This window comes from Strongylocentrotus purpuratus, unplaced genomic scaffold (assembly GCF_000002235.5).
Source record: "Strongylocentrotus purpuratus isolate Spur 01 unplaced genomic scaffold, Spur_5.0 spur5_scaffold_6, whole genome shotgun sequence".
In the NCBI taxonomy this organism is placed as follows: Eukaryota; Metazoa; Echinodermata; class Echinoidea; order Camarodonta; family Strongylocentrotidae; genus Strongylocentrotus; species Strongylocentrotus purpuratus.
The window spans coordinates 9,379,396-9,394,601 of NW_022145612.1; the positions used below are offsets into that span (position 1 = coordinate 9,379,396).

The following is a 15,206-nucleotide window of genomic DNA, read 5'->3' on the forward strand; positions in this document are numbered from 1 at the left end:
CGCGGTAATTTTTTAACGCAAGAAAATCTTGCACTGAAATTTTGTGACTTTTTTCTTTCAAGTCTTGCGCATCATTTGCAAGAAATTTTTCGAAAATCTGACCTACCATTACAAAGTCACTTGTCCTTTTGTCTTTGCATGTCAGCCCGAAAATCGCTCATTTTTGTGATTTGTGTACAAAACATATGGAAATCTCATTTTTCAAATAAAGAGATAAAACATTGGTTATTTGGTCTTGTTTATAGTTTAGGTGTTTATTTTGGGGTCAAAATAGTTGAATTATAGTTGGAAATGAAATAAAACAACAAAAACAATAAAATACATAAGTTAAAAAACAACGAAATACATAAGAAATTATCAAAACAATAGATAACATAAGGAATAACCTGGCTCATCCAATGTTTTTGGCTGTATTATTACCCCAAATGGTCTAAATAATATATGTAGTGAAAATTAATGTTTAAATATGAAGAATATATGATTTATTGATAAAAATATGAATGTTATTACCATATTTGCATAAATTACCATAAATATGCAAATGAGTGAATTTGTCAAAAAAATTGAAATTACCATAGTATTCTATACACTTCACTTGACATGCATGCAAATTTTTGCAGCGATAGGTCGTTTCACGGCCGAGATCATAGGGGGGGGGGGGGCTTAGAACCCCCCCCCCCCCCCCCCTCATAGAAAAAGTTAATCAGGAGTTCAAGTTATGTAAAGATTGATAGATTTTGAGTTGTTTATATGACAACTAATGGTGCTAAGTAATGTTCAAAGTAATCTTACTGGATGTACATTATTGATATGATTGTATCTTAAATTCATCAGGTGGAGATAGCAGCTTCGCTTCCATCGGCCAGTGGAGCTTCAGCATTACAGGGGTCACCTGTAGTCCAGGAGTTAAGACAACTCATGAGAGACGTTGATGAAATCAAGACGGTCAGAGAAGTCCTGGAGAATGAGATTAAGAGTGCCACTGTAGATATAAGTAAGTTCTGTTTGGCGTCTTCACTCTCTTACAAAACATGGTGTGTCGTAAACTTCTTGCGATTTTGGTATGAAAGACAAGCTTTAACTTTTGGAATAGCATCAGTGGAAACTTGCTCTAAACAAACAAAAGGTTACAATTTTCATCAAAATCAAATCGAATTAAAGTTTCAAATTAAATTTTCAGGTGATGGTACACTAAAGGAAACCTAGTAGCCATATTCTATCCCTGATTTCATATGGTTGGGATATAACAAGGAAATGTCCTTGTAGTCCCATGTATTTTTTAATGAGGTTCCTTTGGAGCATACCACTCAAACAGAGCAAAGTATACAATATAATTGTTTAGATGAACCTGAATCAAGGACTAGAAAGACTTCATGTATTTTGAATTGATATTTATGAAATATGTGTTTCTTAATAAATACTCCATTGTCCTTGTAATAGTGTGGAACGGTATGTCACTGAAACAGCTCCCGTAGGACTTTTGTGCCAAAGTTGATTTTTTTTTTTTGTTGCATTTTTGGATTCATTGGGGTCCAAGCTATCAGAAATTGATGGGGTTCAAATTTTCCCGAAGACACCAAATTTCCCTATTGCGCTTTATATAAGCCATTTTGGTGCCCAATTTGGACCCCCCAGGAAATGAATGAGGGGTCTGAAAATTTGAACCCCATCATTTTTGGCCAATTGGGACCCTTACCGCACTATAATGTGGCAATCAATTTCTCAGTGGTAAATTGGGGGAGAAAAAAAAGGCAATAAATTCTCCCATCTGTTCCTCCAGAAATGAAGTTCCTGGAGGCCCTAGCAGCAGATGGTGCAATCACTGACGAAGACGTCATTTCCAACTCCAACATTGACGACATGTATAGGTCCCTCATTCAGCAGGTTCAGGAGAATGTTCGCAAACAGGAGACAGTCCTCGCAAAAATTCAGGTATAAAACCCCCACCTCCCCTCCCCCCCCCCCCCCCCCCCCCCCCCCCCCCGCAAAAAAAGAAGACAAAATAAAGAGATATATATTTGATGTAATATGTCCTTGCTAAGAATGTATTTTGGAACTTTTTTTCAAAGAACATTGCTATCATGTTCTCTTCTCAAAGGTTACTGTCTACCACAACGGTATTAATCTCACCTACTTCACTGACATTGCTAGTATAAAGATGTACTCATCTTGGTGTTGAATATACTTATTGAACTTAGGAATTGAAATCGAAAAGTAAACATAATTGCAGTGTGAAGGTTGATAACAGAGTGTATGAACAGGAAGCTGCTTACATGCTTATGAACTGTTACATATATTTTCTATTTTTTTCAAGCTTATCTAGTACATTGTTTCAAAAAATGTCCAGCACAAATGTGATTTTTTTTTTTTTTTTTTTTTTTTTTTTTCAGATTTTTTATTAAAATTGACTTATGTCAGTTTGTGAGTTTTTTGTAGATAAGCAAAGTGCATCTGAACAAATGTCTCTTATTTTATTTTATTCTTTCTTCTATTCTATTTATTAGGATGCCGACTCGAGGTTCTGTTTAGCCAAGCAGACCAATGCAGGTGGTGAACATAGAGCAGAGATGCTGAAAAATCTAGCCACTGCTTTTGACATTTACATGGAGCTCACATCAAACCTACACGAAGGCACCAAGGTGAGGATTGACTATGTCACATTGATGATGGTTTAACCGGAATTTGGTTTGTTTGTTGTTAATTTTACCCGACTGCTAAGAAAGCATGTTATGATTGTAATTACGCAACAAGGCGACCACCTGCATAGAAAGATCATCTGTCTGTAAAGACCACATTTTCCCCCTTTAAAATCATTTCTCCCTTTAAAATCAATTCTCATCGAAATCTGTTCTGATACATAAAGACCCCTGCTTCTTTTTATGCCTCCGCTACAAAGTAGCCGGAGGCATTATGTTTTCTGTTTGTCAGTCCTTCCGTCCGTACGTCCCGTTCTCGTGATCACGTTATCTCAAGAACCGATTGATGTATTTATACCGCCAAACTTAAGTCATGTATGTATCTTGCAGAGCTGATGAATTGATTAGATGTTTGGGTCACGAGGTCAAAGGTCACAGAGCTCATTATGTATGCAAAATAGCTTGTGATCACGTTATCTCAAGAACCAATTGATGGATTACCGTCAATCTTAGGTCATGTATGTATCTTGCAGAGCTGATGAATTGATTAGATTTTGGGGTCCTCAGGTCAAAGTTCAAAGATCACATGGCTCATTATGTATGCAAAAATAGCTCGTGATCGCATTGTCAATACTGACGGATGGATTACTATCAAACTCTGGACATTATGTATCTTGCAGAGCCAATGAACCGAGTAGATTTTAGGGTCATGAGGTCAAAGTTCAAAGGGTCATACATGTAAAATGATAAATAGCTTCCAATCACCATATTCTGAGAACCTGTTAATTGATTACAATTAAACTTGAATTTGAAAATTTGCCTCTGTTTTGGTTTGTGAAATCGCTCTATGGCGGAGGCATCATTTTCGACTGCGCGCTGTTGAAGTTCTATCTAGTTTCTCCCTAAAAGCAGTCTTTATCTACAGGTGTCACTGTATATGATCTGGCATATTTTCTCATTTCCTTCTTTTCCTCAGTTCTACAACGACCTGACCCAGATCCTTGTCAAATTCCAAAGCAAGGTGGTTGACCTGTGCTTTGCTCGCAATACTGAGAAGGAGGATATGTTAAAGGATATTACCCAATCCCTGGCCCACCAACCCCCTGCAGGTGCGCCTTCGGCTCCAACACATCACGACACAGGTAATATTGCTTCTATAAAGGTTATTTTGTAAGTTTAAATACACTCTCGATTAATATAAAGTGGACTAGACGATGCACCCGTATATACTCGCATAGATAAGGGCCTGCATGGAACCCAAGTCGAACTTAGGTTACATGCACATGTTTTTATGTTACCGGTATTCATTATTTTCCTTCATTCTCCTTAAACGTTAACACATAGAATTCCGGGTAAATTTTTGACGTTGATTCTATACATTCTAGCTTAACACCGATTATTTTAGTGATTGGTACACTTTAACTCTTGATTTTAATACCTTTCATATAAACTGAAGACTCTTTAACATATTTTTCTTGACACATACACTCTCATATCATTCTTCATTTAGGTGTCTATGGCGGGCAATGAAAATGAAGTATTATAAGGGACTTTTAGATATGCACATCGACAGCTTTGACTGCAACGTGTGACGTCATTTTAAGGCACTGCGCATGCGTCACGTCGTCTCAGTCGGCGATCGAGAATGTGTGATTTTCCTAAATCTAGTACGGTACTAGTATGCCGCGTGCGCAAAAAATATACAGTTCCTCAGGTAGACAGAGGACCATCCCTTCCCTGCTGTTATGTAAAAATGTATAGAACAGGTGTCACATGCATATTCACCTGTTCTACACATTTTTACATAATAGCAGTGAAGGGATGTTCTTTTGTCTACCAAAGCAATTGTTGAGGGTAGAATGAGGAACTGTATATTTTGTCCTCTTTCTTTGTCCGTCATGTTCATAGTGTTACTTCCTGCATGCATGTATATCGTTGAGTGAAATCTAAAAGATTTCTAATTGTAGTCAACATGGGCAGTTGAGTACGTTGACACGCATGATCAGTCGGCGTTCGTCGTGTTCTCTAAAAGTCCCTAATAAGATAAGGTAGCAGGAGCATAGCCAGGGGGGGGGGGGCGGTGGGGGCAGTCGCCCCCCAAAAAACGCCGGCCTCCCCCCAAAAAAGAGAGAGAAAGTGAAAAAAAAAGTAAGAGGACGTAGGAAGAAAAAGGGAAAAGGAGTCGAGAACAGTACAACGAATCGTCTTTTTTCTCTAATAATTTAATGAAACCTCAAAACTTCAGCGCTTTGCGCGGAAAGGGGAAATTGAGTTCAATTTAAGGATTAAGAGTCGTCTTCTTTCTCTAATAATTTAATGAAACGTCAAAGCTTCCGCGCTTCGAAAGAGGGGGACTGAATACAGATAGGGATTAAGGCTCGGGAAAGGTACAACGAATCGTCTTCTTTGTCTCATAATACGTCAAAGCTTCCGCGCTTCACGCAGGAGGAGGGTGGGGGACTGAATTCAGACAAGGATTAAGAGTCGAGAACAGTACTTCGAGTCGTCTTCTTTCTCTAATAATTTAATGAAACTTCAAAGTTTCCGCGCTTCCCGCGGGAGGGGAGGAAACTGAATTCAGATAAGGATTAAGAGTCGAGAACGGTAATCGAACCGTCTTCTTTCTCTAATAAATTAATGAAACGTCAAAACTTCCGCGCGGAGGGGGACTGAATACAGATAAGGATTAAGGGTCGAGAAAGGTACAACGAATCGTCTTCTTTGTCTAATAATACATCAAAGCTTCCTCGCTATGCGCAGGAGGGGCAGACTGAATTCAGACAAAGATTATGAGTCGAGAAACGTACAACGAATCGTCTTCTTTCAAAGCTTCCGCGCTTCGCGGGGGAGGGGGGAAACTCCCTCCTCCCTGCACCCACCCCCCTAGGGAGCGCGCTCTTTAAGTGATTCGCACGCTTTGCGTGCTCACTACCGCCCCCCCTAAAATGAAATCCTGGCTACGCGCTTGTAAGGTAGAGTTATTCCTCTGTGCACTTCTCTTTCTTCTAAGTCCACCGCGCACTATACGGCCTAACTTTGATCGAATTTTGAAAGAATTTGCAATAGCATTTGATATGTAAAATCGTAATGACAGATTGACTGAATAGTCAAGTGATTAATTAAGTCTAAATTTCAAGACGTTGAAATCAGCTCAGTATCATTGTGATGTCAGACCAGTAGAAGCTGATTTGACCTTTATTCTGACTAGGAGAAATGCACTAAAACTTGGGTTATTAAGTATCATCGTTATATAGAACATAAATCAGGAATATAATGTTTGTTTAGAATTCCATATCAACTACGATTGTAATTTCTTTGAAGAGTTATCACAGTAGGATCGTATAATGTGCGGTGGGATGTACATATGGGTCATTCTAACGGCTGAAATCTTTCTTTTGCTCTGTAAATGGTCTTAAAGTGGTCAGATACCTAGGTCTTAAGGTAATCTCGAGGACAGCAGATGTCTATTCCATGAATCTTTTATCACCACTCTAATGCTTCATATTTTTCAGATAATCTGCTTATTGATTTTAGAATCTCTGTCTTTTACTGTTGATTCTTTGCATGGGTATTTCTTTCTCTTTTTAACATCTGAATGTTTCAAACATTCACTTTGAAAAATCATAATAACTGACTACCGGTAACACGTTTGAAAAAGAATTCCACTTTTTGCTACTGCAACCATGTGAATTATGTGGATTGGGAGCCAAGCTCATTAGTACATCTCCATACAAGTATGTACATGCAAAATCCAGTATATAATTCTTCTTTTTTTCACTGTTGGAGGGAGTCACACAACCTGTCAAAAAGTTCCTACATGAAACTTTTCAATCTTGATCATGCTCTTGGGAAGAGTCCAAGTATGAGCAGGATTTGTCTGTCCTATAATCTCACATATTATTTTGTCTGTCATCCCTCTTGACTCCCAATACACACAAATAACACAATAATACACTTCAATTATTGTGGAATAGCCTGACAACGACTACTGAGAGCCGGCCGTTTATTCAGTATGAATGTTTAACAAACATTTCTTTTTGTTTCCTTCACTGGAAACCGGACCGATCATGGTCCAGGATAAAAGACCAGAGGTAAAACTCAACGAGCATAAAAACTCTGGAAAACCTTATTCAAACACAGTCATGTCGTAACACTACATGACACAACGCACTTTTATTGTAAAGAAAAGTTGTCTCGTTGAAAGTTCAAGTTAGAATGATTCAATTACACACTAATTCATGCCACACTAATTCATGCCACGCCCTGGTCTCCGTGGCAGAATTAGCTCGCACACCTGTACGAGCTGCCTATGCAAATTACATTCCATTGGGGCACAGCCCCGGACCCAACATAAGTATGCATTCATTAACGATACAAACAACATTTGTCTGCTATACAATCGTACCGCAGACAAATAGTTTTCTTGTCACCATGTGTACATGGAACATTGAAGTTGAATCATGGTGATTATGATAGACCCCATAAGTGCCCATTTGTCCGTGATCACCTCCCCTCAAGACTCACTTCTTCTGTTAATAACATATTTGTAACGCGCATTTGAACATAAACATGTAATATGGAAAATGCTCTATGTAAATACATTATTATTATTATTATTATTTGGGGGGATTACGACTACCCAGTACTACTTGAATGAGATTGGACATTACATTTATAAGTCTCCTCATCACAGAGATATCTATTAATATCAGAATGTGCAACTCCATTTCGCAATACTTGTTAGTTGTATACATGTAACAATCTTACGCTCTGGTTATATTTTCCATGTATATCTGTACAAATATATAATGCAGTCAGATGTTTCTGTTTGCATGCATGGTGTTTATTTGTTTGTTCTTCATTTCAAACATCTATTCTAGATGTAGCATACTTTATAGAATAATATTTAGGAAGTATGTCATATTGAACAGCACACCTACCTGAATTTACATTTAATATTTCCTTTACTTTTAACTTTGTGAAAGCACTAATAGTATACTTACACAAACAATTTTAGCTTTAATAGGAAGATGACTCCCACTGGACATGCCTTGTTATCAAGCTAAATAAACCTAGGAAGATAACAAACATCTGAACATATATCTGGGTTACATATCCACAATTTTATATTTTAAGGAATTGCATTTTTTCTAGTTGTAAATTTTTTATGGCATTGACTGCTATTGACCTTCCAATTACTTTCAAACTGTTATTTCAAGTGAAATTCCAACATCAAAGAATACCGATACCAGAATTGCATCAGAGTTTTTGGTAGTCTTTCAAGTACTATAAATAATAATAGTATACCATACTTCTATAGTGCATATCACTATTTATTTCCCTATAAGCTGTACACTCCTTTGAACAGGGTAATTTGTTGGTCAAATATGTATATATATACCAGTTTTCAAATTTTTTTTGTGACTGCAGATATTTGTGTTTATTTGGTGCCCATATCAACAAAGATGTGTATCCAGTTTACTGTAACACTCCACTATTTTGATTATGTTTGTCCTTCATTGTACGTTAAACATCCTTTTGTTTTTGTCTCAACCAGCCGCCTCCACAGGTCAAAGAGTTCCTCCAGCAAGACCACCCCCACCCCAGGCCCCACCCCAGCAGGCAGCATCGGCACCTCAGCAACCACCACCACCAACAGCAGCAGCACTACCACCCCAGGCGGTACCCGGTGGTTACCCCGTACAGCCAGGCTCAGCACCCCAGTACCAACCCATGCCATCCTACGCACCCGGCTATGGTGGTGCCCCCATGGCCATGCCCGCCCCGATGCCGGCCTATAATCAGAACACCTACCCCCAGCAAGGTTACCCACAGCAGGGGTACGGGCAGCAGCCCCCTTACGGTTACCAGCAGCCCCCAGCACAGGGTTACCCCGGACAGGCTCCACCCCAGCAAGGCTATCCAACACCGCCACAAGGGTATCCACAACAGCCCCAATACAACCCTTATGGACAACAGCCACCACGTTAACTTTGTATGTCATTGTATAGTGTCAAGCGTATAAGTTCTGGTAACTTTTTTGCGTTTTAGCACATATCATTGCAATAGCAATTTACGTATCAAATGAAACTACCTACTTTATATTACCTATGTCCAAATTTGTGGAATAATTTGCCAGTTATTATACGGGAGTTGCCCTCTTTGGTATCCTTCAAATTTAATCTTAAACAGTATCTCAAGTCATTGGACATATAAGGGATTCTATGGCACCTAGTTACTCACCAATAGTCTGTTTCATATTTGTTTAAATATCATTATTTTCTGTTACTCGGTATTGTACTTTAAATATTTGATTATTCTATATTGCAAACATTCACCTTGATATATTTCAATGTTTTTACATTCTCTTTTTAAACTATTTACTTGACATTATTGTGTATGTATTTTTAATGATTTTATTTTAACATATTGTGGTGCATTCCTGTATGTATGTTTTTTGGGGCCCCATGGGAGACCAACTGATGTTGAATGGGCTACCCCGTACGAATAAATAAATAAAATATAAAAAACAAAAAACAAAAAAAATAGTAAGTTTACAAATAGATGAATATTAAATGTACATCTCTGTGTAGCCTTTCTAATGTTCTGTCAACTTCATAAATTGTTAATCCATGTTATGTTAGAAATTCAATTAATTGTTACTATTTTTACAAATCAATACCAAACAAATGTTATTATAGGATAGTACTATGTACCAATGTATTGTATAGTAAAGTATATCTGACATACTTGTTTATTTTTTCTACTGAGGTCTGTTTAAAACACATACATATAGTCCAATATTTTCTTCCGCTTGCCAATGAGGTGTTTTTCGAAAAACAACAAGAAAAAAATTGGAAGTTTGAGTGTGCATTTCGATGTGATTTACAAATATGACATTACATGCAATGTGTTGTTGCTTATTTGATAGTGTTTAATCTATATACATAATGGCTAATCTTAACTATAAGAAATATATTGAAACATATATTAGGTACAGGTGTACATGTATATCTAGCATTTTTATAGCAAAGTAAGTGAAAATTCTACAAAAACATTATAGGTCATGCTCGATATAAAATACTTTTTTTTAAATATTGAAATTGAAAAGACAATGATTGCAGATATCTGTTGTAAGCCTATGTGTGCCTATTGCAATTTAACAAATTATGATTAATTGCTCACTCACAGAAAATGAACATCATCACCATGAACGGTTTAGGTACCTCCATGAAATAGCCTTTAGCACCTATACTGCCCTCTTTAGTTCCCTCTGTTGTAGTTCCCTGCTTTACACAATTATCATTGGATGTTCTGTAGATAGATATAAAACTTATAAGAAATCAAACATCTAAATGCTAGCATTTTTTTGTAGAATATTATGTATGTTATTATTATTATTATCATTATGCAATATAGATAAGAGAGACGTTAGGAATAGGACGCTGTGAGGTTGGACGTTTCATTTCCTTCTTGGTCCATCTGTGTCAGGCCCAGGCGCGTACGCAGGGGGGGGGGGTTGAACCCCCCCCCCCCCCCTTTGGTATTTTTATGTGTGTAAACCCCCCTAAAACAAAACTAAAACCCCCCCCTTTTTTTTTTTTTTTTTTTTTTTTTAATTGTAAAAAAAAAAAAAAATTATACCCATGGCTGACCTAAAAAAGTAGACCTTACCCCCCCCCCTCCCCCCCCCCCCCAACGGAGCAAAATGTCAAATTTTCAAATTTCGAGACCAAAAAAAAAAAAAAAAGTATCCTTTTACCCCCCCCCCCCCCCCCCGCTTTTTCAGCGGCCGGTTGAGTCGTTGCGATTTTTGGGGGACTTTAAAAAAAAAAAAAAATGTCCTCTTACCTCTTACCCCCCCCCCCCCCCCCCCCCCCAGCTCATTCAGCGGCTGGCTGAGTCGTTGCGAAATTTTCGGCCCGATTTAAAAAAATGTTAAAACCCCCCGTGACAAAATCCTGCGTACGCGCCTGGTCAGGCCAGATACTCGCATATCTCCTTCTAATGTCTCCTTCTAATGTCTCCTTCCAAATTTTGTAAGGTCTGCCACAGGATTTAGAGCCAGTCTCCTGAAAATTCATCGCAATTTAGACTGAAATGCTTTTTGATCGATTGAGAAGAATACAAGATATTTTATTTGAGTTGATTTGGTAGAACCATCCTCCATACATAGGACTATTGTAATTATAAGGAAGCTTATATTAGGATAAGTTTCTTGGTCATACGCTTACAAATAATTAGTATTTCTTGAACATGAAATAATAGCTTATTTGCTCATCTTAGACAAAGTATGTGACTTCTTGAGCTTGAGCTAGTCATCATGAACGTAGCTCTTATTGATATGTTATTGTTAGTAGACCCTCTTCTCTTGTTGTTGGGCCTTGGGTTTAGTTCCTTAATTGTTTGTTGGTGCTATCCATCGATTTCGATGATTTCCGCCAGGCTTGGTGTGAAAGGGCATCTTGCTCTCTCTTCTACTAGATGTGTGTAGAGTATTTATTTATATTTAAAATAACTGATCTATGAAATGAGTATAACTTCATATAGTAATAGTAGATCTAAGTAACTTAAAAATAAACTTTTTTAAAGGATATATTTTTAGGAATAATGCATTATTACCATCACTCAATTTGGGTTTACTGTCTCTCTCTTTCTTTCATTATCTTTCTCAATTTTAATTGTTGAACAATACGTTGATGTCAGTTGATATATGATTATTGGTCCTGTGAAGTTCTATGTACCTTATAATTATGTTTAAATGCGATTGCTCTTGAGTGTTTTTTTTTTCTTCTTTTCATATCTATGTATTTAAAGTGTCAATTTATACGGTTTTATTGTACAAAGTATATATACATATAACTATATTGTGAACCATTTATATGCCTACCTTTTTTACTGTATGAATCCAACTCATGGTTGCAACAAATGAATGATTTAATAATAACTTTAGTACTGGTAGTAAAAACGTATTAACAACAAAACTGATAATTTATGGTCATAAAATGTGTGATGGATACTAAAATATCAAATGTAATCAATAGTTTTTTATTCTCTTGACACATTTTGAAGAATTTCGGTGTTAAAACAACCCTCGTCTGATACCCTTTTCGCGAGAAAACCGTCTTGTTTGAATGTGATAACGGTCTAACGCCCTCTCTCGGTTGAACGAAACCCACTGCGGTTTCATCGCCACCATGCAGTCAGGGACGTCGCCAAAGGGGGGGGGGTGTGGGGGTGCGACACCCCCCCCCCCCCCCCCCCCGCCCCACCTGTCAGGACATTGTCGGTAAAATTGCGCTGCCGTCGGGGAAAAGAGAAAAGGGGGAGGGAAAAAAGAGAGGGGGGGGAAAGAGGGAAAGGGAAAGAAAAGAAAAAAGAAAAGGAAAAGGAAAAGAAAAGAAAGAAAGGAAAAGAAAGGAAAGAAAGGAAAGAAAAGAGAAGAAAGAAAGAGAAAAAGATGGAGGAGAGGAAAGAAAGGGGGAAAAAAAGAAGACAAAAAAGAAGAAATAAGAGTGAAAGGGAAACAAAAGAAACGGGAGATGAAAGAGAGGAGAGAGATGGGAGGTAAGAGTCTGAGAGAGGAGGAGTGGGAGTAAAAGAGAGAAGGGGGTTGTTGGGTGGAGTCGTCTCGTCGAGGTAGCAAGAAAGACACGGGTAAATATGTTGCTGTGTCGGGTCAGCTGTGTCGGTATTCTTGCTCGATCCTCGTGTACTATATCAATGCAGAAGTTTGAAGTCGGTGAGATGTATATTGTCGGTCGGCCGACAAGTTTTTTTCCCTACGAACTGTGACTTCTTATCCACTGTGACGAGTTTAAGAGTGACTACAACTACAATACTTGTATTTTCTCGAAGTTTCACTTTCCTATAATATCAGCTAAAGAAAAATTTTCGGGGAAACTAAATTCAAACAAGGTTTAAAGGGATCCGGTAACTTTGTCTCAGATTCTGAAACAAAATTCTGGATTTAGCTCATGATGCAATGATAATTATAAACCTTTAGGTCAGTCACGAACCCCATGACTTTTACAAGCCGATCGCCTGTCTGATTATCAAGATATTTATGATTGGAATTAAACATTTTGAAAAACGTTCGCCTGACGGTTTTCATAACACTACAGTCTATTGGGGAAAACGAGTATAGTAAAACCGGTCACTCAAAGATTTTTACTTTTTTGAGGCACTTCTTGATCATTTTTAAGTGCAATTTTTTTAGAGCTTTATTATTACACCATTTCACAGACACTGATAACACGTATAGGGCCGTGCATCTCAGATTTAACATTGTTAAACGATCCCTTTAAGAGTCAACAACGGTACGACGAACCGTCTTTCTATTGTGATGAAACGCCAAAAATTCCGAGCTTCGCGCGGAAGGGGAAACTTCATTTAGACGAGTCGAGAACGGTACAACGAATCGTCTTCTTTCTCTAATAATTTAAGGAAACGTCAAAGCTTCCGCGCTTCGCGCGAGAGTGGAAAACTGAATTCAGATGAATAGGGCTTATTGAAAGTCGAAAACGGTACAACGAATCGTGTTCTTTCTCTAATAATTTGAGGAAACGTCAAAGCTTTCGCGCTTCGCGCGAGAGGGGAAACTGAATTCAGATGAATAGGGCTTAATAAGATTCGAAAACGGTACGAGAAATCGTCTTCCTTTCTATATATTGTGATGAAACGCCAAAAATTCCGCGCTTCGCGCGGAAGGGGAAACTTCATTTAGACGAGTCGAGAACGGTACAACGAATCGTCTTCTTTCTCTAATAATTTAAGGAAACGTCAAAGCTTCCGCGCTTCGCGCGAGAGTGGAGAACTGATTCAGACAAATAGAGCTTATTAAAAGTTGAAAACGGTACAACGAATCGTGTTCTTTCTCTAATAATTTGAGGAAACGTCAAAGCTTTCGCGCGAGAGGGGGGAACTGAATTCAGATGAATAGGGCTTAATAAGATTCGAAAACGGTACGAGAAATCGTCTTCCTTTCTCTATATTGTGATGAAACGCCAAAATTCCGCGCTTCGCGCGGAAGGGGAAAACTTCATTTAGACGAGTCGAGAACAGTACGACGAATCGTCTTCTTTCTCTAATAATTTAAGAAAAAGGTCAAAGCTTCCGCGCTTCGCGCGATAGGGGGAAACTGCATGAATTCAAACAAAATTAATAGGGCTTATTTAGAGTCGAAAACGGTACAACGAATAGTGTTTTTCTCTAATAATTTGAGGAAACGTCAAAGCTTTCGCGCTTCGCGCGAGAGGGGGGAACTGAATTCAGATGAATAGGGCTTATTAAGAGTCGAAAACGGTACGACGAATCGTCTTCTTTCTCTAATAATTTAATGAAACGTCAAAACTTCCGCACTTCACGTAGGAGGGGGTAGCTTCATTCAGATAAGGATTAAGAGTCGAGAACAGTACACCGAATCGTCTGCTTTTTGTCATAATTTAATGAAACGTCAAAGCTTCCGCGCTTCGCGCGGGAGGGGGAAAAACTGAATTCAGACAAGGATAAAGAGCAGAGAACAGTACACCGAGTCGTCTGCTTTTTCTCATAATTTAATGAAACGTCAAAGCTTCTGCGCTTTGCGCGGGAGGGGGAAAAACTGAATTCAGACAAGGATAAACAGTCGAGAACGATACAGGAAATCGTCTTCTTTTTTTATAATAATTTAATGAAACGTCAAAGCTTTCGCGCTTCGCGCGGGAGGGGGGGAGGAACTTCATTCAGCCAAGGATTACCAGTCGAAAACGGTACAATTAATCGTCTTTTTTTCCTAATAATTTAAGGAAACCTCTAAGCTTCCGCGCTTCGCGCAAGAGGCCCATCACCCACCACCCCCCCCCCCTCTAATGAGCGCGCTTTTAAGTGATTCTCTTGCTCACTACCGCCCCTCCCTAAAATAAGATCCTAGCTCCGCGCCTGCATTAAAATACATAGCTATGATGCCAGAGGCGTACGCAGGGGGGGGGGGGTTGGGGGTTTAACCCCCCCCCCCCCTTTGGTTTTTTTTTTTTTTTTGGTGACCTTACCCCCCCCCCCCCCCCCAACGAAGAAAAATGTCAAATTTTGACATTTCGAGACCAAAAAAAAAAAAAAAAAGTGTCCGCTTACCCCCCTCCCCCCCCCCCCCCCCCCCCCCCCCCCCCCACTGAGCAACTTTTCGGCCGGCGCGATTTTCAAATTTTCGGGAGCAAAATATTTTAAAACCCCCCCCCCCCCTTGAAAAAATCCTGCGTATACGCCCCTGTATGATGCTGACTAAATTGAAGAAATAATTCGTATATTTATGTCGTCGAGGAAAATGACCATTTTGCGCATATGCAAGTACTATAGATAGTCCATAGCAAAACAATTTAACCTTCGGCCCCAGGTTTATAGGGTTGAATTTGTAGATATTGGACATTTAATTTTGTCGGTAATTGGTGGCTAGTTTTGTCGGTAATCGTTGGCCTCTACACCCAGGCGCGGGTCCAGGATTTCTTAGGGGAGGGGGCCCAACTTTTTTTTTTTTTTGCTCCAGAAAATTTGAAAATCGCGCCGGCCGAAAAGTCGCTCAGTGGGGGGGGGGGG

At 38.9% G+C, this 15,206-nt stretch overlaps 1 protein-coding gene across 2 annotated transcripts in view; it reads left to right on the forward strand.

The window, feature by feature from the left end:
* The window catches only part of LOC584543 (programmed cell death 6-interacting protein), a 37,018-nt gene extending 27,034 nt beyond the window's left edge, over positions 1–9,984 (forward strand). For both annotated transcript variants that reach the window (XM_031000302.1, XM_031000303.1), the window contains 5 exons: positions 835–994; positions 1,781–1,932; positions 2,505–2,639; positions 3,613–3,778; positions 8,194–9,984. In XM_031000302.1, coding sequence (XP_030856162.1) covers positions 835–994; positions 1,781–1,932; positions 2,505–2,639; positions 3,613–3,778; positions 8,194–8,627 — 1,047 coding nt within the window. In that variant the 3' untranslated portion in view covers positions 8,628–9,984. The remainder of the gene's footprint in view (positions 1–834; positions 995–1,780; positions 1,933–2,504; positions 2,640–3,612; positions 3,779–8,193) is intronic.
* The last annotated feature ends 5,222 nt before the right edge of the window (positions 9,985–15,206 follow it).